This window comes from Phacochoerus africanus, chromosome 8 (assembly GCF_016906955.1).
Source record: "Phacochoerus africanus isolate WHEZ1 chromosome 8, ROS_Pafr_v1, whole genome shotgun sequence".
NCBI classification, from domain to species: domain Eukaryota; kingdom Metazoa; phylum Chordata; class Mammalia; order Artiodactyla; family Suidae; genus Phacochoerus; species Phacochoerus africanus.
Window position 1 is genome coordinate 129,004,000 of NC_062551.1, and position 23,401 is coordinate 129,027,400.

At 42.3% G+C, this 23,401-nt stretch overlaps 2 protein-coding genes across 3 annotated transcripts in view; both read right to left on the reverse strand.

Moving 5' to 3' along the window:
• Positions 1 to 2,155: 2,155 nt before the first annotated feature.
• SAMD13 (sterile alpha motif domain containing 13) overlaps positions 2,156 to 23,401 on the reverse strand; it is a 44,328-nt gene continuing 23,082 nt past the window's right edge. For both annotated transcript variants that reach the window (XM_047794233.1, XM_047794234.1), the window contains exons 3-4: positions 21,991 to 22,102; positions 2,156 to 3,295 (exon numbers count right to left, since the gene is read on the reverse strand). In XM_047794233.1, coding sequence (XP_047650189.1) covers positions 3,152 to 3,295; positions 21,991 to 22,102 — 256 coding nt within the window. In that variant the 3' untranslated portion in view covers positions 2,156 to 3,151. The remainder of the gene's footprint in view (positions 3,296 to 21,990; positions 22,103 to 23,401) is intronic.
• On the reverse strand, positions 6,175 to 9,011 carry LOC125134657 (dnaJ homolog subfamily B member 6-like). Its single transcript, XM_047794232.1, has one exon. The coding sequence runs from the start codon at positions 8,681 to 8,683 to the stop codon at positions 8,054 to 8,056; it is 630 nt and encodes a 209-aa protein (XP_047650188.1). The 5' UTR covers positions 8,684 to 9,011; the 3' UTR covers positions 6,175 to 8,053.

Sequence of the window (23,401 nt, forward strand, 5' to 3'; positions counted from 1 at the left end):
ATTCAACATTAAGCAGTTCTCACATAAAATATATTGACATCGAGGCATGCTCATTCCTACTTATACTTGCAAGGTGCTTTCTTACATAGCACGTGTATTTGCCACTATCTGCAGACCCAGATCACAATAAGAGAAATCTGGTGTGATCTGAAAAGGAATCAGACATCTCTGATTTTATAACTGTCTGGAGACAAAGGCTGCCTACCTGCTGAATTTCAAGTACTTCCAGACTCTCTATGGCCTATTTGGATCACACTGCTTTTCCCCCGGATGGAGTGGGGGAGGGGAAAAGCTGAATGCACCTTCGGTTATTGCCAAGGTACTCAGGCCTGTCTGTCATAGCCCTTTATTCTGGGTATAAGAAAGGCAGACTATCTTTAATTTGTTAATTTTGACTGAAAGCTGTCCACAGACACTGAGGAATAACTTGCTTTTTTCCAGTTTGCTTTTTAATGAAGATATTTTCCTTCCCTGTTTCCTTTCCCGCTCCTGACAGGCATTTACAGAGTGGTCTGGTTCTAGAGCTTAGTTGAGTCAGGTTGGGGGTAGTGAACAAGTCTTCCAGTAGCTGTGAAGGTGACTGTGATAAAAATATCCAGATACTGAAGGGAATGTGAGCCCCAAGTTCAAATCTAGGGAAAAATGCAACTAAATACACACTTTAGCGTCATTTGCTCTGAGTATTCAACAGCCAGCTGACAGTGGTAACAGGAAGTTGCCCCCGAATATCCCTTTTCCCTTGCCTATAGAACAACGGGACTTTTGAATTTTAGTTGGGGCCATAGGTCTAAGAAAAATAATTATTTCAAGCCTCCCTTGCAGCTTAGGCATAGGCAAAATATAAGAGGAAGTGATAACTACTTCCTCTTATAATTTTTTGGAAGTGTCTTTAAAGAAAGAAGGTATATTTCTTTTCCCCCTTTTTTCTCTCTACTGGTTGGAATTCAAGTGGTGGTGGTGAGAGCTGGAGTGGCCACCGTGGCAAGTGAAGAGATTCTGGGAATCAATAGCATGCATGATGGAGCAAAAAGATAGGAGGAACTTATGACCCTAACGTCACAGAGGGCCTTACCGCCCCTAGTCCCTCCGTTCTGACATTTAGTAGAGAAAAGCAAGCTTCTGTTTGTTTACATTACCTGGCGGGATGGGGGTGAGGGAAGCAATTTTTTTTTTATCACTCACACGGAAATATTTTCTAAGCAAATATAGAAGGAATCAGGTAGAGGCATAGAAGCAGGACTCTGGGGTTTCTCAGGCTAACCTTTTGAAGTAGAGAGGGTTCAAACCTCATCACTATTTCGCTTGTGGGAAACTCCTTCAGAGAAGTTAATTAAGCTCTTCCTTCTATCTCCCTCCTGTCCCTTCTTCCGAACCCAGGTCTCCTGCAGGTGCCATCCTCACCTTTTATCACTACCACACCTCACAGTACTTAACTATATTCGGCCTCTAGGTCCTATGCGGTCTGTAGGTTGTGAAAACTTGGGAGTGGAAAATGTCTCTTTTATAAACCCTTCTCCTACTTGGCATGCAAAACAAAAAAGTACTTGTTTCAGTCACACCAGGAACACAAGTTAATTGAATTAACTCGAAATACATTTTTGAACCCCACTCACTATACCGTTTCCTATGTTTTTTTCCACTCTCATCTTTAGACTCTCTGCTCTTTAAAGACAATATCTCCAATATTTTAGAGGGAGATTACAACACTCTCTAAAATAAGGACTCAACGTGAGGGGAAAAAGGGAACTTTAGGGAGTCCATCAACTCTGCAAAGTTTTGTATGTGGCAATGTGAGCTTTCGTCTGGAGGGAAGGTCCAAAGCCTTCATCAGAATTTCGATAAAATAAAATAATCATGACACCCTTGTCCCAACTGGTCTACAGCAAACAAACAAACAAACAAACAAACAACTCTTCAGCTAAAATGACACCTAAAATTGATTGTTGGATGGGGTAAGGAATAAGGTCTACTCGGACACTTCAGTTTATAAAGAAGATAAAGCTACAGATAGATCTACAGGTTGTCTATATCTAAAGTTTACTTCTTTTTTAAAGAAGGCTTAAGTTTTATCTCCATGATTTCAAGGAGTGACCTTAATCCTTAATCCCGAGCCGAAGAGGCAACCGAATTGAAAAGCTCAAAACTACAGTGGGAATAAACTGAAGCAATGCTTTATTGTGACCACAGAGAACCAATTCACCGAGGCATTGACACACAGAGATTGAACAAATGTCTCTTTGAACAGAGATGTAGCAAGCCCACTTTTTCAAGTTCTTAAAAACAAGTACTCAAATCAAACAAAGCATTGGAGCAATTAAAAAAATATTACACCATCATAAAGAAATATATATAAAAATATTCTGTACTAGTAACAATGCTTTTTGATCTATAACTCTTGGCAAAGTTCTTCAGAAACAAATTATTATAAATACAAACCATAAAGTGAAAAAAATGCTTTCTTCAGAAACAAAGAACCAATTTCAAAGCAGAAAATACCGTTACCCCCGTGAAAGCTAGCTGAATGTGGATGGATATGCCCCAATACACAACAGAGCTTCTCTTTGCAGAGCTACAGTTCTGCTCATGAAGGGGCCATGATGCATGTCCATTTCAAACATCGCAGCATATCCCAGTGAAACCTTAATAAGGTCAAGTGGAGGACCCTCTATAAAAAAGGGTGTCAGCAATTCCATCCAAATAATACAAGCTCGAAGGAGCAGAGGAATTCAAGGGCGGCACAACCTCTCTCTCTTTTGTCCCCTTCCCCAAGTGTTCTTCATCTTCCCTCATCTGTAACTGAAAGATGCTCATTCCTTTTGGTTCTTTTTTTTTTTTTTTTTTCCAGGAATTTGGGAAAGCAATCTATGAAGAAAATCCTCTTTGTGGGGAGGGGTCTCTAATCTCATCAAAGATTATTCTATTTGACAAACTCTACCAGGTAAACCATCCTGTCCACATGTTGTACTTGCTCCTCCTGGCTGAGTTCAGGTCAGCCGATGGATTGCCTAGTCTATCCAATAGGATAACGTTTCATTTGATTGAAATTCTTTACATATACACATGTATGTATTCTGTTTACAAAGTTTCATCACATGAAACTAAATTATGTTATTATGTATTTTTTGAGGTTCAAGACCTCAACTGGACTGTACTATGAAGAGTTGTTCTTTAAATGCTTTGTCTGCAGAGGTTTTACATGATACTCGTAGATTTTCAGAGCAGGCCCCAATTTTAACTGAAGTCCTGTCAGCACATCATTTCTTGTCATCAATAGCAGGGATTTTCCATCAATTTCCTATAATGGAAGCATAAAAGCCAACATGTAAGTCCAAAAGCTCAAGGATAATGAATGAAAAAAAAAAAAAATCAAAGGTAAAAGTCATATTGATTGTCTCCAGGCTAAAAAACACTACTATTCTTACTAGAGCCAAAATGGGAAAAAAAAAAAAATGGAAACTTCTATTTTTATCTTCCATCCTCTATTTCAAGGTTAAATACAATCTATAGCTGGTCTTTTTTTTTAGGAGCACATCACAAATGTCACACCTTAAAACACTGATGGGGGAGCTCCTACTGTGGCTCCTACTAGCTCCAACTAGTATCCATGAGGATGAGGGTTCTTTCCCTGGCCTTGCTCAGTGGGTTAAGGATCTGGTGTTGCCATGAGCTGTGGTGTAGGTCAAAGATGTGGTTCGGATCTGGCGTTGCTGTGGCTATGGAATAGGCTGGCAGCTGCAGCTCTGATTTGACCCCTAGCCTGGGAACTTCCATATGCTGCAGGTGCGGCCCTAAAACAAACAAACAAACAAACAAACAAACAAACAATCCTGACAGCAAGCTTGGAGCATGCACCCTGATGGATCGAAGACGCTGATTCTGAAAGGAATAACGACGCTTTCCATTTATAAGGTATATTGAAGTTTCTGTGGAATTTTTATTTAATTCCAAGCACAAATCCATAAGTTAGGACAGGCAGGGATGATGATCTTAATTTTATAGGCAAACCAAGGATCAAAGCAATAAGGCAGTCTGCCCAAGAAGTTAGGAAGGAGCAGCACAGAATTTGAACTCCTTTATGCCTACACCCAAAAGCCAATATATTTCATAACTAGTTTGTTTCTCTTGACACTTAGAAGTGTTGTCTACATGGACTGATGGAGACCAGAGTTTCAGGTTTTCTGGAACATTTTCCATCATAAGGATGGGCATTGGGAAATTGACTCATTCTTTGTGAATTTCTGACCTTTAAAAGGAGACCCATCCTGCCTCAACCTGGATATCAACTCTCATGCTACAATACTTCCTCTCAATGGATCCTCAAGATTCCATATAAGGTAGCAAGGGGAGAGCTCCACCCACCAGAGATTCCCTCCCCTGTCCTCTTCAGAGTCCACTCCCCACTCTGCTCAGGTCCACAGCCAGCTGCCCTGGAGACATCAAAGCTTTGGGGTGAAACAGAAATGGGCTTCTCATGAAAGACATGAGGGCCCCAAACATAGAAAGTAGTTTGAAACCTTTGGAAAGGAAGCAGTGAGAAGAATGCTGAATGCCCCCTTCTTTTTGTTATTGTTTATTGTATGGAGAAACTGAGCTGGTTCTTAGAAGACCAGAGTTCAAGTGATGGACCAGTGGTGCATGCTCAATAAGCACACCCACCCATTCGTGATTTTACCCAAATTACCCAAATATGCCAGTACCCGCCTCCCCCTGACAGATAGACTAGGAGACGTGTGTCAACTATATAAACCTGTGCCTGTTTGCTGCACTATCCCCAAGAGGGCCATTCCTCCAAACTCTTGTGGATTTGGCCAGGCTGTGAGGACAATGTGTTTTGAAGGTCTGAGTGTATGAGAGAAATAGTGCTGGGCTAGGGGGCTGAAGATATAGCCACTTTGTGACCTTAGGCAAGTCTCCTCCTCCTCTGTCTTCTCAACTGATAATATGGGACCTGGGCTCTGACAGGATCACATGAGGTACCCCTCTTGAAGTGGGCTGAGTTATGCAGTCAGGGGTCAGTATTTCTCGACAGACCACAGCCTTCGTTTCACTCGTCAACCATCTACCATGAACAAAAGTAGAAGAACAAGGAATGACTTCTAACTGGTCTATGGTGTTTTAAAGTTTTGGAACCTTTATTTTGTTGAATACCAGAAAACAAAATGTCTCACCTTCACTTGTGCAAGACATCTTTTCAAAACCAGAGCGCATAAAAATGCAGTTGGTTGACTGGGTGAGTGTAGACAATTATTTAAGGACATAGGAATTGATGTTCCAATCCTAAAGGATTTTTTTTCTACTTAGGCAGCTGGTAATCCCAAGGAGAATTGGGATTCAGTAGAAGCTGCACATATGAGAGCTGGCAGAGAAGCTCTGACACCTGGAAACCATAGCAGCGGCTCTGAAAGCATTGTGAGGTCACAGAAATCTGAGTCACAGGTTACTTCAAAGCTCATGATCAATTGTACACACTGAGATGAGTAGTGACTCACTTGAGATGCTTCAAAACCCAACAAGGCCCTTCCTGCTCTCCATCTTTCCTTTGCTATTGTCTGCTCATATTTAACTAACTACATATTTTACACTGGCACCAGGAAGAAATGACACTGACTTTATTTCTCTATAATAAGCAAACTTCCTCAACAAACTGAAAATGAATTTTTAAAAGATATATTTGTTGGCAAAGAGTCCTTCCATAACTCAGCATTTCTGTCAAAAGGCAAGTATGTCTGTGAAAAATGCTAAAATTTGGATTTTAAGACAAAATGGAAAATCATGTCTTCTGCTCCAATTTGATTTTCCTTTGTTTGGTAGCCATGCTGCTGTTCACCTCAGACTGGGGTTGGTGCAAGAAAGCTCGATCTGGAAATTCTCATTTAAAAATTTTTTTGAAGTGGGGAGTTCCCTTTGTGGCTCAGCAGTTAACGAACCCAACTAAGATCCATGAGGATGCAGGTTCGATCCCTGGCCTCACTCAGTGGGTTAAGGATCCAGTGTTGCCATGAGCTGTGGTATAGGTCGCAGACACGGCTTGGATCCCATGTTGTTGTGGCTGTGGTGTAGGCCGGCAGCTGTAGTTCCAATTCGACCCCTAGCCTGGGAACTTCCGTATGCTATAAGTGCAACCCTAAAAAGGGAAAAAAAAAAAAATGAAGTGAATATAATTTATAACTACAACAAAAACTTTCCTCTTAAACCATGATCATAGCAGCTCAAATGATGGGGAGTGGAGAGGGCCTGATGGAAATGAGAGCTTCCAGGTGGAGCAAACTGCAGCCTGAACCTTGTGTCCACAACTTACTGTATAGCCCTTACTTAACCTCCTTGAGCCTCAGTTTCTACACTTGTAAAATAGAAATAAACCCTTGAAGAATTCTGGAGGTTAGTAATGACTCATTCATGTAAGGCACCAAGCATGGTGCCTGACATATAGGAGGTGCTCAATGACTACCAAGTGAAAATGTATAGGCTTTGAAAGAAATGGGATGCATTCTGATTCCAAGTCCATCCTCTGCTTCCTTTCTGGAAGTATGCTCCCTGCCTGAAAGCTACCCTTTGCCAGAGGGATGCAGACATATTCCTATTCAAGTTCAGAAAATTCACTGAGATCAAACAAGTTCAAAGACTACATAAAACTGTGTCTTCTAAAAATCACAAACACGGGAAAGTTCCTTGATTAAGAAAGCTAATCATTTGTTACATAGCTTCTATAAAAAACTGCAATGCAAATGAAATCCAAATTTTGCCAGTCAGCATGGCATACTAGAATGAGCATGAGTCTGGAAGTTGGAAGACAAAGGTTCTAATGCAGATTCCGTCAGTAACTTTCCACAGGAAGCCACTCCTCTGGAGCCTGGTCTGTTTATTAGCATAAATCAGGCCATTAGAATGTAACCAGTTCTAGTTAAACAAACAACAACAATAAAGAATCCCATGATTTTGCATTAACAATCCAAAATCCAAAACAAAAATATAATTCACATCTTGGGGTTCTGTTGACATTTCTATGTTAAGGGACAATCATTTGTTAGTTTCAGTGAAACTTTTTATATTGCTTCTATCTTTTGCGTTGGAATAACCAGTGCCTGTTGGGTAGTAATACTCAAAATGCTTGCATATTTACGTTCCAGGAAGTACTCATGCATGGAAGTAAGGTTTAGAGATGACTAGTATAAATTTCCATCGAGGGCAAGACCCTAGATCTAAAAATAAATGAGTAGAACCCATAGATATTACAGCTCAGTAGATAAGCACTTTTTTTTTTTTTTAGAGTAGGACATTGTTTTATTGATTCTTAGGTGGGGCCTGGGGCAAGTTACTTAATCTCTCTAAGCTTCATTTCCTTATCTATAGGATGGGGGTAAATGTAGCTACTGTATTTCACTGCTGAAAAGATTTCTGGGATAACATATGTAAAGCAGATTTCCTGACTTCTATTGAGCCCTCAAATGCTATTGTAAAGAGTATATTTAAAAAATCTTATCCCGTTTACTTTTCACTTTTCACTCTTTCTCTGACAACATTCATCTACATGTAGGTGACTCTTTCAACAAAGCCTAATTGTGATATGGTTCACTGGAAGTGTATGGGGAGACAGAAAATGAGGTGGGAAGAGAAACAGCAAAGAGAAAGGTCAGGAAGAGAACAAGAGGGCCATCAGGAAAGAAGCAATGCATAACAGCAAGGAAAGGCAGGCAAAAGAAGTCAGTGGGATTTATGATGGTAGGGTCCTGCAAATATCTCAGAAGGCCATATCTCTGGTGGTTGCTGTCTCAGAAGCTAGTGTGCAGGCAGAAAGAGCTCAATTTAGACTTGGGCCGGAGGCCAGACCCTGCTGCTTCCTAGTTCTTTGTGTAGCATCTGGCCCATGATTTACTTCTGTGAATGAAAGGCTAGACTAAGCCAACCCCTGTCCATTCCAGTTCAACACATTCTCAGATTCCAACTCTGTCTTTGATAAGTATCAGACTCACCAGCCTCACAGCAAAGTCTCCCTATGACAGAATACGTTGGCAACTCCTCACCAGTGGTGTGAAGGGATCTGATGACACAGGCATTAGTTTCCCACATCAGTCTTCCAACTCACATTTTCTAGAACTTTCTTTACAACAACTCTCTTGCCATTCATTATCTGGCTACAAGTGGTGACCAATTTGAAGTTTCCCATCCCACTGCTTACAAAAGGAACAAATGCCACAGAGGAAGGGGAATTTGGTCCAGACCCCAGGGATACAAAAGTGGAAAATCCTGTGTCCAATATGGGAGTCACCTCAAAGAAGGAGGAGTGGAATCGCTTGGCCCTATCCACACTGCCAGTGGAAAAACTATCTCCCGAGAAAAGGTCCTTATCTTCAACTTCTTCCTTTAAATTGTCCTTGTCCCTGCTGTCTCTTCTGTTTTCCCTTCCGATGCAGTTCCTTCTTGACTTGTCATAGTTGTTGCGTTTCTTGGCATCAGACAAGACTGCATAAGCCACTGCCATTTGTTTGAACTTCTCCTCAGCTGCTTCCTGGTCTCCTGGGTTCTTGTCTGGATGTACCTGAAGAGCTAACTTGTGGTAAGCCTTCTTAATATCAGAGGAGGAAGCATTTTGAGGCACCCCTAGTACTTTATAGTAATTCACCATGTTTCTTTGGAGGACTTTTGTGCACCAAGACACAGAGTTTATTTTCTGAAGAATTTTCATATAACTTTGGAAAGGAAGATGGTGAACCAGTTGAGTCTACATCAAGAGCTTTTGAATCTTATCACATGGTTCTCAGGACAAGCTCTCCTCTGGGGGAGGAATTTCTCTTTGGGATTGGTATCCTCTATAATACCCCACCCTCTCTGTGCCCTCTGCAGCTCGGTGTGGGCAGAGTGACTATGACCTCAATATGATCAGCAAATGACTATCAACTGATGCTGTGCATGCCTTGCATTCCTATTGGTGGAAAACTTGGGATAAATAATATACATATTGGAGCTATTTCAATTAGTTTAAAAAAACCAACACTGAATATCTTGTTTACAGACAGGAACTATTTGCATTTACTCAAAAAGAAGTCTTTATTTCATTTGTTAAAATAAGAGTCAGAAGCAACATGGGTCTTGCATTTAAGTCAGACACAAAACTCATTTTGGCTGCTTATGAGGCCTAATGCCTTCAGTAATGTAATGAGTGTCTCCCTGTGGATATTTGCTACTGGCACAAAGTGGGTGATAAAGGGGCTCTATTCCAAAAAAAAAAAAAATCATGTACACATTTCTGATGAAGGAAAAAGAATGAAACTCACATCATCAAATGAGGAAACTGGTTTACAGAGATTTCTGCCTTGATAAGAAAGAAGAGATTTAAGGAACAGAGTTAGGAGTGAAGGCTTCCCATCCATGGTCAGATCAGGCGTCATCACTTCTTTTAAATTAGCCTTTTTGAAATTTATCTCTGGTCTTAAAAACAAAACTAAATAGCAGTATTGCAAAAGCCAATGGTTGAAAGAATGGCTTTAAAGTTCAACTGCAGCAAGAGCTGCTCTTTTTCCAGGACACATAACTACATATCTTCCAGACTTCCTTGCAGTTCAGTATGGCCATGTGACCACATTCTGGCCAATGACCTGTGAAGGGATGACGTGCACCTCTTTCCAGCCTGGCCCATAAAACCACCCTCATGCACTCCTCCTTGCTCTTTATCCTTACACCAACTGGATATAATCAGTGCCCAATGATCTAGACAGCTTCTGGTGGAAGATGACAGAGCTCATCAGCCCGAGACCCTGAATTGCACTGGAGCAGAACATTCCCACCTACCATCTTGGACTATTCATATGAGAAAGAAACTTCTACTATACTTAAGCCATTATACCTATTTTCATCTGCCTGTGACAGCAGTAGATAGCAGATGTCTACAGTAATACACCAATCATTTCCACAATTTTATCTTCAATTTTGGAACTTACTCCTATAATGCCATCAACCAGAAGAGTCCCACCTCTGCAACACTGAAAGCCCAGTTGTAGTCTCTTTCTCGCCCTCCTGCCCATTTTACCCACTTTTTCATTTTGGCTCATCTTTCTCCAGGGTAATGAGTCCCCCACAGACTCCTCTTTTGTGCCAAGTCTGTATCCCCTGGTTGGCCCTGGAAACCATTCTTTCACATGCCCTTTTGAATCCTCCTCTCAAGCTCTTAGCCTTCCATTGTGCCCATGCCACAAATGCTCCATCTGCGAACAGTCTAGCAATCCAAGTTCTGACTCCTTTATCTGGTGCAGAGGGGGAAAAAAAATCAAGAAACCATGGACCATGAACACTAAACGTGTGCAGTGCACCAATCTCAGCTGGGGGAATAGAATACCTTAAGAGTTCTTTTATCTATCCTTGGTCAGCTCCCTCTCCCATTCTCATTGGTGGTCATTCTTAAGCCTCACTGCTGTCCCCTAGTTCCTTATTAAACCTCTATCCATCCTGTCCACTCCAGGCAGAGGAGCTTGCTTCTTGGTTGGCAAAGGAAATAGAAACTGTCACAAACTCCCTGAATGTCCCAGAGGACAGAGGTGATCTCTGTACCTGCACACATCCTGCCCTCACTCCCAGAGCTCAGGAGCATCAGAGGAAGGTAGCCCTACCTTGCCCAGAATCAATCCTTTCACATTCTTTTTTTTTTTTAAATAAAATAGTTGAATATTTCATTGATCATGTTGAATCTTCATGTATATTACCCAACATCACATTTTATTGCAATAAAATATGTATAACATGAAATAGGCCATTTTAATTATTTTTAAGTGTACAATTCAGGGGTATTAATTATATTCACAATGTTGTACAATCACTGCCACTATTTTTAAACACTTCCATCCCCAAACAGAAACCCCATTAAGTGATAATTCATTCCTCCCCGCTAGCCCTTGATAACATCTACTGTGCTTTGTAGAATCACACAATATTTGACTGTCTTATTTCACTGAGCATAATGTTCTCAAGGTTCATCCACTGAACTTCATTCCTTCTTATGGCTGAATAACATTCCATTGTATGTTTGTACCATGATGTGTTGATCCATTCATCTGTTCATGGACACTGGGTTGTTTCCACCTTTTGGTTACTGTGAATAATGCTGCAATGGCCATTTGTATACAAATATCTGTCTGAGTCCCTCTTTTCAATTCTTTTATGTGCAACTGCTCAGTCATATGATAATTTAATGCTTGACTTTTTGAAGAACTGCCAAACTGTCTTCTGTAGAAGCTGCATCATTTTATATTCCCATCAGCAATGCATGAGGGTTCAAATTTCTCCATTTCCTTATTCCTCCACACTCTTTTGATCTCATCCCTTCCCTTAACCTCAGGGAGTCTGCTTCATTGAACTGTCCTCCATTTCATTCAATTTTTATCTGTCCAATTCATTTTTTTTTGCTTTTTAGGACCACACCTGTGGCATATGGAAGTTCCCAGGCTAGGGGTCTAATCAGAGCTGCAGCTACCAGCCTACACCGCAGCCACAGCAACAAGGGATCCAAGCCATGTCTGTGACCTACACCACAGCTCATGGAAATGCTGGATCCTTAACCCACTGAGTGAGGCCAGGGATCGAACCCACAACCTCATGGATACTAGTCAGGTTCGTAACCTGCAGAGACACAACAGGAACTCCTGCCCAATTCTTTTGGCTACTTTTCCTGCATGTAAACAAGTTTGAGGGTTTCCTTTCTTAGGAAGGAGCCCTCACACTTACATGACCCTCCAGCTGCTGGTTCTCCCTCTACTTGCCTCCAAGTCAGTCTCCAGCTTGAAGGAGAGGGTCCTCCACTCCCCACACTGTTACTCATGCTCCTCTACTTTCATCTGCAGACCCCACTGGGCTTCACCTTTTTGAGGTTTACCTTACTGATCCTTTTACTTTTTGTTAGTCTCTTCCCCTCATTGGTCTCTGGACAACCTTTGACTGGTTCTCTCCCCAATTCTCTGAGTGTTCTTTCTCAAATGCTTTTGCCAGTTGCCTTTCTTCTTCCAATAATTAAGATGGTGGTGCCTTCAAGGGTGCTGTCCTTGGATTTTTTCTTTCCCCTTTTAAATGTTTTGTCTCATCCTCACCCCTTCCTATGACTGCTGAGGGCTCCCATATCTTTGTTGCTATGCCTTACTCTTCCCTGAGCTGTCTGCTAGATATAGCCACTTAGATGTCCTATAGGCCCTCAAATTGACTGTGCCCCAAACTGTGCTCATTATATCCCCACTCTTTTTTTGTCTTTTTATGGCTGCAGGTGCAGCATATAGAGAGAGGTTCCCAGGCTAAGGGTCAAATCAGAGCTGTAGCTGTCGGCCTAAACCACAGCGAGAGCAACACCAGATCTGAGCCACATCTGTGACCTACACCACAGCTCACAGCAATGCTGGATCTTTAACCCACTGAGTGAGGCCAGGGATCAAACCCACATTCTCATAGATACTAGTTGGGTTCATTACCGCTGAGTCACAACAGGAACTCCCTCATTACATTCCTTACAAAGCTGACTTCTCACAAACATCCCAGTTAGTAGCACTATTCTGCAACCAACGGATCTAGAATCATGACAGTCATCACCCAAGCTGCCCCCCTCTCCCACCCTGAGCAGTGAGCTCAGTCTGGGGACTAAGGCAGGACAGATCTTCACTCTTCATTGCCAATGATCTACTGAGTTCTCTTGACCATCTTCCCCAGACTTGCTAATGCATCTCTTCCTTTCCATTCCTAGTGGAACGATTACATTAGGTCTCCTGCCCTCTGTCTCCTGGTCTTCAAAGCCACTCTCCACATTGCTGCCAGAACGATCTTTCAAAAACACAAATCTCATCAGGGCACTCCCCACAAAACATCCTTCAGTGGTTTCCCAGGGCCTGTCAGGTGGACAGACTATTATCTGGACTGTTCTGTACCTTTTGGCTTTCTCCTTAGCTGTTCCATGCTCTATACCTCCTACTCCAAGGTCATGGGAATCCTCAAGATAAATCATGTTTTTTCATGTCCTTATGCTTTTGTATCTAATCCTTCTTCTGCTCAGAATCTTCTATGCTTCCTTCAAATGGCTCTCATACCTATAGTGGTTTCAGGTAGCTTTATTATAGTAAAGTAATACTTAAACTAATGACCACTATTTTACTTTAATAGTCATATTTATTATCATAAGTGTTAGAAAAAGCTATGGAAACAATTGAACAAGTGAATAAACCAAAGAAGCACCATGTGCCTGGCAATCTGATAATGTCTTTAACTTGTCATTTCAAATGAATGATCTGAACAACCATTTGGGGCTTGGGTTTATAGAAATCTATTTCTACTGAAAAAATTCAAAAGGTTCTTATCAGTTTTGCTTTCCATTCTCTTGGCTATTTTCTTATTGTTAGCATTACCCATTAGCCTTTTTTTAAAATTTTAAACTATAGTTGATTTACAATGTTCTGTCAATTTCTGCTGTATAGAAAAGTGATCCAGTTTTATATATATATATATATATATATATATATATATATATATATATACACATACATACACACTCTCTCATATTATCTTCCATCATGTTCGGGAAAACAGTGTGGAGGTTCCTCAGAAAACTAATTATAGAACTACCGTATGATCCAGTAATCCCACTCCTGGGCATATATCTGGATGAAACAGCAATTCAAAAAGATACATGCACCTGTATGTTCATAGCAGCACTATTCACAATAGCCACGACATAGAAACAAACTAAATGTCTATCGATGGATCAATGGATTAAGATGTGTACATATACACCATGGAATATTAATCAGCCATGAAAAAGAGTAAAATAATGCCACTTGCAGCAACATGGATGCAAATAGAGATTCTCATATTAAATGGGGTAAGTCAGAAAGAGAAAGACAGATACCATATGAGATCACTTATATGTAGAATCTAAAATGAACCCATTTGCTTTTTGCCTTTTCTCTAAACTGGGCTGAAAGAACACATCAGCAGAGTCTGAGAAGCTACTTCCCCTATTAGTTATACCACAAAATATTCTGACCATTTTAGAAGCCTTCAATTGTTAAGAAATATCAGGTGTCGGGAGTTCCCATTGTGGTGCAGTGGTTAACGAATCTGACTAGGAACCATGAGGTTGTGGGTTCGATCCCTGCCCTTGCTCAGTGGGTTAAGGATCCGGCGTTGCCATGAGCTGTGGTGTAGGTCACAGACATGGCTTGGATCCCGAGTTGCTGTGGCTGTGGCGTAGGCCAGTGGCTACAGCTCTGATTAGACCCCTAGCCTGGGAACCTCCATATGCCATAGGAGTGGCCCTAGAAAAGGCAAAAAGACAAAAATAAATAAATAAATAAAAGAGAAATATCAGGTGTCAAAGCACCTTGACTATTTTCAGTACTTAGTATCATAATATATAGTATTGTAATAAGTAATACAAGTTATTTCCAAATTTAACTGGGATTTTAACTGGTCTGATTCAGAGCTGGATTTACCATGAAGTTAATGAAGCTTAAATTTTGCCTGAGCAATTTCGTATTCATAATTTTGTACTTTTATTCCAAAGAAAGTGTTTTAGAATTGTATAATCTTTTAAAAATAAATTTTATTGGAGTATAGTTGACTCACAAAGTTGTGTTAGTTTCAGGTGTACAGCAAAGTAAATGGGTTATACATATACATGTATCTATTGCTTTTCAGTATTCTTTTCCCATATAGGTTATCACACAGTTTTGAGTAGATTACCCTGTGCTACACAGTAGGTCCTTGTTACCCATCCATCCTATATATAGTAATGTATATATGTCAGTTCCCTCCCCCCAATTTATCCCTCTCCCCTTTCATGCTTCCCCTTTGGTAACCATAAATTTGGCTTCAAAACTTTGAGTCTGTTTCTGTTTCGTAAGTTCTTTTGTATTATTTTTTATTAGACTCCACATATTAGTGATCTCATATGATATCTGCCTTTCTCTATTTGACTTACTTCACCTGGTATGATAATTTCTAGGTCTATCTATGTTGCTGCAAATGGCATAATTTTATTTGTTTTTTTATGGCTAATAGAATTGCATAATCTTAACTCCCCCTTCCACCCGCCCCCACCTCTGCAAGCCTGGATTTGTCCTGGGTCTAATGAGAAGTATCCATCTAGAATCACCACAGTCAAAGTCCCTTGGGCCGTGATTTAGGACCCAGGCTCTGGGTTGCTCTGTTTGGTCACCCAATTTACTACTCCATTTGAGGAAGTTAGTTGTTACTTGGCAATTTGCAGCAATAAAATATTCTATTTATAGTTATGAAGTCAGCGGCCTCAGAAATGTATCAAAAATTAGCAATAAGCCAGCTGAAAAGAAATGCCAGACTTGGAGTTTCTAGTAAACTACTTAATTTCAGAGTATAAAATTGTTCTTCTTCATGTGGTTTGGGGAAAGTGAGGAGATAATGGAGTAAAATAATTTGTCACCACGAGTTGCATATTATTGTGTCATGATACTCTGGAAAAAAAATGATCTCAGTGATACATCTTGTTTTAGAAACATATTCACTGATGTCCCTCACTTGTCAGTTTGAGGAATCTGAACAATAATATGAATTATGCGACATTGATTGAATGGCAGCTTTCCACGTCCATCTTCTTCATGTACATTCTGTGTGTGTGAGCCATGTACGTAAAGACGGAAAAAAAAGTGACTGCCCTGCAAGAGGCACACTGTCTTTGTGACCTGAAGTTAGGGTCCAGTTTGAGTGGTGAAGTGGCTGTGACGAGCTTAGCTGGCAAGTGAGATCACTGTCGATAGAGATGGCTTTCCAGATAGCCTTCAGAGTTTAACAGAATATCCTAAATGTTCTGTGAGGGAAGAGAGCCTTTTGGATGAGGTTAGTGAAAATATTCTTTTTTCAAAACTAAAGCTCTTAGGAAAGTAAAATTCCTGAGGCACCTTTGACCCTTGAAAACCAGGCAACCCACAATCCCTGGGCAAGTGCCAATTTTCTATCATCTAATTGTAAAAATTCAACTATATATACATACACAATTACAACTATCTATATACATAATATCTCAAGGGCTTTTTTTGCCCTGTGTTGTGCATTGAAAGCATACTTCCCGAGGGCCAGTTACAAGGTAGCACTTGACTCCTAAAGCAGGAGCTTAGGCAATATTTTGATTCTTTTTTTTTTTTTTGTCTTTTTTGCCATTTCTTGGGCTGCTCCCTCGGCATATGGAGGTTCCCAGGCTAGGGGTCGAATCGAAGCAGTAGCCGCTGGCCTATGCCAGAGCCACAGCAACGCGGGATCCAAGCCATGTCTGCAACCTACACCAAAGCTCACAGCAACACCGGATCCTTACCCCAGTGAGCAAGGTCAGGGATTGAACCCGCAACCTCTTGGTTCCTAGTCAGATTCATTAACCACTGAGCCACGATGGGAACTCCAGCAATATTTCGATTCTTAACATTCACTTCATAAACATTGGAGTCCTAGAAAGGCAAAGTCTGCAGGTCATCTGATGACCACGAGTCAATCAGGAGGAAAGAAACCAGGAGTCATGATCTCACTCACACCCTTCACCAGAGCCTAAGGAAGGGGTCTGTCTGAGGGAAGACACCTGGGGAAAAAACTACCACACCCTTGTGTCCATGGGAGAGAGAGAGAATTCTGACAATGCTATAATCACTGACTTCTCTAGAGTGGGATCCCACTGCCTTCTGCTCTTAGGGGCCAGTGAGTCCTCTGGAGTTCATGTTAATGAGGCCAGTGGGATGCAGGAGAGTGACATCCTTGGTCATGAAAGGGGAATGGCTGGAACAGTAATACAGCCCCAAATACACAAACCATTGACACTGGGTCGTTGGTACAAGGGTGGGGAGGTAGCTGTGCAGGGGCCTGGGCCTTCCTTCATGAAAATTCTTTGGGTCTGTACCTATGGCTCACACAGAGGCTCAAAAGAGGTTTGTCAGAAGAAAAACTGATGGAGGTAATTGTTCTGTGTCAGTGCCTTCACAGAGAAAAGGAGGCTACACGAAGATCGCCAGGTTGATCCACAGGAACACAGGACACCACTCCAGCAGTTAGGACAAATCTCACTTAATGGCCTGACATCTTCCATGGGAAAATGCTTCTAGAAAGCCATCTCTGAGTCTGGTTGCAACAAAAACAGAATATCTAGTGATGTACTATGAACCTGTACCAGTAATGTCTGTGAGACAGACACTCTCCTGAAAGTGGATGTCAGTGGACATGTCCAGTGTCTGTGTCAGTGTTTAGTCATCGAGGCTGCTATCACAGACACCATGGATTAGATGGCTTAAACATCAGAAATTTATTCCTTATAGTCTGGAGGCTGAAAGTCCAAAGAGCCAATGCAGTCAGGCTACCGATGAGGGCCCTCTTCCTATCTTACTGATGGCTGCCCTCTTACTGGACTCTCATATGGCACAGAGGGAAACAGCGAGCTCTCTGGTCCCCTCTGTTCAGGGCACTAATCCCATCACAAGGGTTCCGGCCTCATGACTTCATCTAAATCTATCTCCCAAAGGCCCCACCTCCAAATACTATCACATTGGGAGTAAGGCTTCAATGTGAATTTTTGGTGGGACACAAATACTCCATCCATAAGAGCCATGAAACTAAGCACTCACATCCACTGAGATGTGCTACCTTTGGCAGCTGTGCTTCCCTTTCTGGGGTGGTTTAGGGGATGTTCACATCCCTGTGTCCATCAAATGGCAGGGCAAAGCCTACGCTAAGGAGATTTAAGGATGCACCCATTCTTACTATTTCTCAGTTGCTGTGACCTAGAAGTGCCTGAAAGGGTCGTGTGTTTGGGCTGCAGGTGGCCTGCAGTCCACCCACCTGAGGTGGACTTGGTGAGTGACTGGTGACTGCTTGAGGTTCATTGCCAGGAATATCGTTGGAGCTGAAACACTGAAGGCCTGTGAAGCATGGTGATGGAAAAGGCAAGTTAACATAGGAGAGGGTCCTGATCCTCAGTCCTCATGGAGATCACAGCAGCTGCTTGTCTTATCAGCCTGAGCCAGGCCAGGGGGTCCCACCTTGCCCTCTACCTCCTTTAATGACAAGAGGAAAGACAATGAGAATGTCCAAAAAGAAGAGTTGAAGCACTTCTGGAGAATAATTTAAGGCAGCCTTCTTCCCACACAATTACCTTTCCATAAGAATGAAGGAACTCAAGTTTTAAGACCATGCTTGCAAATCTCCAGCCCCCTGGGAATTCATCTCAGGCTTCAGAGTTGCAGAAGCAAGATGGCGCTCCTTTCCTCCAATGAAGGATGTCTGAATAAGATGCTTCAGCTCCTTCTGCCTGCCAGTGTCAGTTGGTGCTCACGTGATGCCATCCCTGGGAGGAAAGGCCTCCTCCTAAGCCAAGCTCAGGCTAGCCAGTTCCATTTCAGAGGTCCTGTGCAGAATCCGGAAGGCCCAGAGGACACCCCATCCCCAATCTGGGACACCTGCCCCAGAGGAGTCTAAGCAAAAGCTCAATCTGAAAAATGCTTTGGGGCAGCTGGGAATCTGGCCAAGAGACCTTTTAGCTAAGTCCTTTTTTTTTTGGTTAACATTTCACAATATTATTTAAATTTAATTTTAGAAATGAGTTACTCAACTGCAGTGACACAAATGGACCTTATATAATTAAGCCAAAATAAAATATGTTTCAGCTGATCAGCCTTCAACTTTACAACCTCAGCTATTTCTCCTCACAATTTTATTACAAAAGTTTTCAAACATAAAATTGCAAGGATATTAGAGTGAAACCCACATTCACACCACCCAGAGTATACAATTCACATCTTCCTTCCTTCCTCTTTTTTTTTTTTTCCCCAAATTTATGGCTGCACCTGCAGCATATGTAAGTTCCCAAGCCAGGGATTGAATCTAAGGCACAGCTGCTGCACTGGGCCAGGAATCGAACCTGCACCTCTGCATTGGATAGAGCTGCTTTGGTAGGGTTCTTAATCCACTGCACCACAGCAGAAACTCTATTCCTTCCTTATTTTATCATCTGTCTATCCATCTACTCATCCCTCTACCCATCTCTCAATTCATACTTTTTGATGCATTTCAAAGTAAGCTGTATACATCAGTATGCTTCTTCCGTAAACACTTCAATTTGCCTACCATTAATTGGTTTGTTTTTTAGAGTTCTTTTCCTTTTGAAGTCAAATTTATTTCCTATGTAATACACAAATCCGGATCATTTGCGTATACCTGTGCATATGCAGTGACCAGTGTGGATACCCATAACCCAAACTGTTATCAAGACACAAAACACTACCATCACTCAGAAAGTTCCCTCATGCTCCTTCACTGTCACTCCCCACTCCCACAGATCCAGAAGCAACTATTCTTCTCCTTGCCCTGGGCCATTTTCCTTTTCTCATCCTTAATCTAAATGTAATTGCTATGCTCTGAGTGTTTCTCTCCCCCAGATCTGTATGTTGAAACCTAACCACCAAGGGGCCGTAGGGGTATTAGAAATGGTATTAAGAGGTGGGTCCTTTGGGGGCAAATTAGTCCATGAGGGACGAGCCCTCAGGAGTATTTGTGCTTTTATAAAATAGGCCCCAGAAGGGCTCTCTGATCCCTTTTTACCCGTGAGGACAGAATGAAATGTGGGCTGCCTAGGAAATGGGGGCCTTCACCAGATAGGCCTGCTAGCATCTTAATCTTAGGCTTGCTACCTGGAGAATCATGAAAAAATAAATGTTTGCTGTTTCTAAGCCACTCAGTTAATGGTATTTTTGCTATAGCAGCCTGCATGGACTAAAGACAGGAACCATTCCGAATGAGCGCTTTTACATAAGGCTTTTCTCACTCAGCACAGTGTTTTGAGACTCACCCAAGTGGTTGTAAATGTCAGGACTTCCCTTTTCTTTATTTCTGGCTAGTATCCCATTGCACAACCATGCCATAGTTTGTGTAGTCACTCTCCTATTGATGGATAATTAGGCTTCCAATTTGGGACTATTACCAATAAAGCTAGCAAGAACAATTTTGCACAAATCTTTGGTGGACATATACCTTCATTTCCCTTGGGTAAATACTCAGGAATGAAGCTGCTGGATCCTGGGGTAGGCATATGAGTATTTATTTTACACTTCCGCCAGCAACGTAGGAGAGTGTGGTTGCTCTATGTCCTCACGAGCATTTGGAATCAATCTTTATAATTTTAGCTCTTCTGTGGGTGTAAAGTGATTTCAGCTGTTATTGTGGCAAATTTTCAAATTAACCAAAAATTCATATGCAGAGGGATCAGGTTGAAGGGACTATTGGGTGAAGGAAATCCAGAAATTGGAACACATGATATTAGAAAAGTGCCAAGAAATAGCAAAAAGACAAAAAAACAAAACAAACAAACAAAAACAACAAAAAAACAAACAAACAAAAAAAAGGAGTTCCCGGTGTGGCGCAGTGGTTAACGAATCCGACTAGAAACCATGAGGCTGCGGGTTCGGTCCCTGCCCTTGCTCAGTGGGTTAACGATCCGGCATTGCCGTGAGCTGCATGCGGTGTAGGTTGCAGACGCGGCTCGGTTCCCGCGTTGCTGTGGCTCTGGCGTAGGTCGGTGGCCACAGCTCCGATTGGACCCCTAGCCTGGGAACCTCCATATGCCACGGGAGCTGCCCAAGAAATAGCAAAAAGACAAAAAAAAAAAAAGAAAAGAAAAGTGCACTTGTCCAAACCCAGCTTGAGAGAGGAAGACCTGGCTGAAGAGATGTGGCAGAAGCAGCCAAACACATTGTTCAGCTTATAATTCTTTCAGTTATGTTACAATATGAGAAAAGAAAAGTTAAGGCTTAGAAAACTGCAGACTTCATTGATAGGGAAATGGGAACACTGTGTTTCCCTACAGAGCTGGTCTGGTGTGGACCACGTGTACCCCAATTTGCTTCCTCACAGTCCAAGTTGAGCACCATCCCTACAAAGTTGGCCCAGCCTGGAAAATGGAATCAGGACTTACCCAGACAATTAGGGGGGTGTCGGGGGAACCATTCCTCCTCCCTTTGACTCTCCAGCACCAACCCCGGGCCTGAGGGAGGGAGTTAACATTTGGGGGGCATCCACACTGGGCCAGCACCTATCCTGGGCACTGTGCCTTCACTGTCCTTCAATCCTCACAGCACCACCCCCACCCCACATTAGACATTGAGAGCCTCACATTACAGATGTGAAATCAAGACTCAGAGAGTTGTAGACACTTGCCTGAGGTCACACAGAGTCAGAACCAGGATTCGAGTCTAAATCCTGTGCTCTTTCATCTTTGCTCAGTACTTGGAAACTGGAGGAGGCTTAATTAACAGCTTGGGGTGCTGAGGCCAGCAGCAGACAGGGCTGTGTGTCTCAGCCAGATTTGTCCCTCCTTTTTCTCTCTTTTCTGCTTTGTAGCATTTCAGTGTTGAAGGTAGATGCAGATGTATATTGTGGGGAGGGACAAACTGGGAGGCTGGGATGGCATGTACATACTACTATATATGCAATGGATGAGTAAGCAACAAGGGCCTACTGTACAACACAGGGAAATTACTCAATACTGTGTAATAACCTATATGGGAAAAGAATCTGAAAAACAATGGAGATATATATATGTGCATGTGTGTGTATATATAAGGTACAATATATGTATATTTTATATATATGTAATTGATTCACTTTGCTGTACATCTGAAACTAGCATTAGAAGCCAACAATACTTCCAATGAAATTTTTAAGGAAATTTTTTAAAAAAGAAGATGCAGATGTAGAGGAATCTTAACCCTCCTCTCTGCAGCTGCAGCCAAGTCTTAAGCTTGAGTTTTTCTCATGCAGAAAGGAATCCTTAGCTTGTCACTTCCGTGCCCGCCCCAACCCTCAGTTCCATGGAGGCTAGTAGGATCAGGACTTGCCCTGGAGGACACGCAGAGAGACTCACTGACCCCTAACTGCCCTCTACCCCCCTTTCTCCTTACTTCCTTCTGCCCACTGAGTAGAAAGGAGGTGATTCTGTTCATTGTGCGTTTCTCTAGACTGAGTTACCTGTTCCTGAAATGCATTAGCTTGCTCCTCAAATCCTGCTGTTCGGAAATAATTGACGACATCCATCACGGCCCAGTCAGCAGGATCAGGTGGCCTCCCATTCTCCACGGAACTGCAAAATACGAATTCAGACAGCAGTCAGGGCAGAGCAATGCAAGTGTGTGGGCCTGGGCTCTACCCATGTCCCAAGGGCAGGCCTGACCAGTTCACTGCAACCAGAGGCCCAGACCCCACGGGACCTGCCTCAGGTGCATGATGATCTTGAGTTTCTTGGGCTCAGAAGATTGTTACTCTCATTGGCTCAGTCACTGCTTTCTTTATAAACCTTTAAAGTATTTCCTGGAGTACTGTTTTTTAATCCATGGATATTAAGAGTGGTCCAGTGATTTCTGGTGGCTGGCAAATAATATTCATACCCCTGATTTAGGAATACCAGGCCCTTTACAATATGGCCCCAATACATCATCTCTCTTCCCCATTCGCACCCCTTTGCATCCAGGGGTAAAGCTTGTCCACATGCTGTTCCAGTCACTGAATGACCCCTCTCATTTGTCTCTGATGAAATCCTACCTGCTCTGTGAAAGGAGTATATAGAGCCAAAGGAGCCCGGAGATGACATTGAGGATCGTGCATTTTTGTGACAGGGACTTGTTAAACGGTCTGATGTCATGGGGCAGGGGCGCTGATCTGACTTACATTTTTAAAAAGATAGCCTTGGAGAAGAGCCAGAAGGAAAGAAGGGACCAAGTAAGAGAGCATGGTGACCGAGACTAGAGTAGAAAAGGACAGCAGCATGTCCTTTTCGGTTAAAAATATTTAACCAACATAATCAGCATGACTTAGTAATGGACTAGACATGAGAATAGAGAAACGGAAGTGTGCTGGAACTGGATGGATGGAGGTGACTGCACTTAACTGGCACCCTTAGGTTTAGTTGGACATGTTGAATGTGGGGTACCATCTATATCCAAGTGGAGATTTAATGTGAAATATGGGTCTAGAGCTCAGAGCAGATGAGTGGGCTAGAGGTACACATTCAGGAGCCAGAAGCCATTTGAAACCTTGGGAGAGGATGACAAGAGAATTGGGCCAAGAACCAAGCTTGGGAAGGTTCAACATTTAATGCACTTTGAAAAGATTCATGTTAGTTTTAATGGAAATGAAACTGCCCAGACTTTGGGGATTTCTGAAAATCTTGTCTTTTTGTTGTTGTTGTTGCCATTTCTAGGGCCGCTCCCTCGGCATATGGAGGTTCCCAGGCTAGGGGTCTAATTGGAGCTGTAGCCACTGGCCTATACCAGAGCCACAGCAACGTGGGATCCGAGCCGTGTCTGCAACCTATACCACAGCTCACGGCAACGCCAGATCCTTAACCCACTGAGCAAAGCCAGGGCTGGAACCCGCAGCCTCA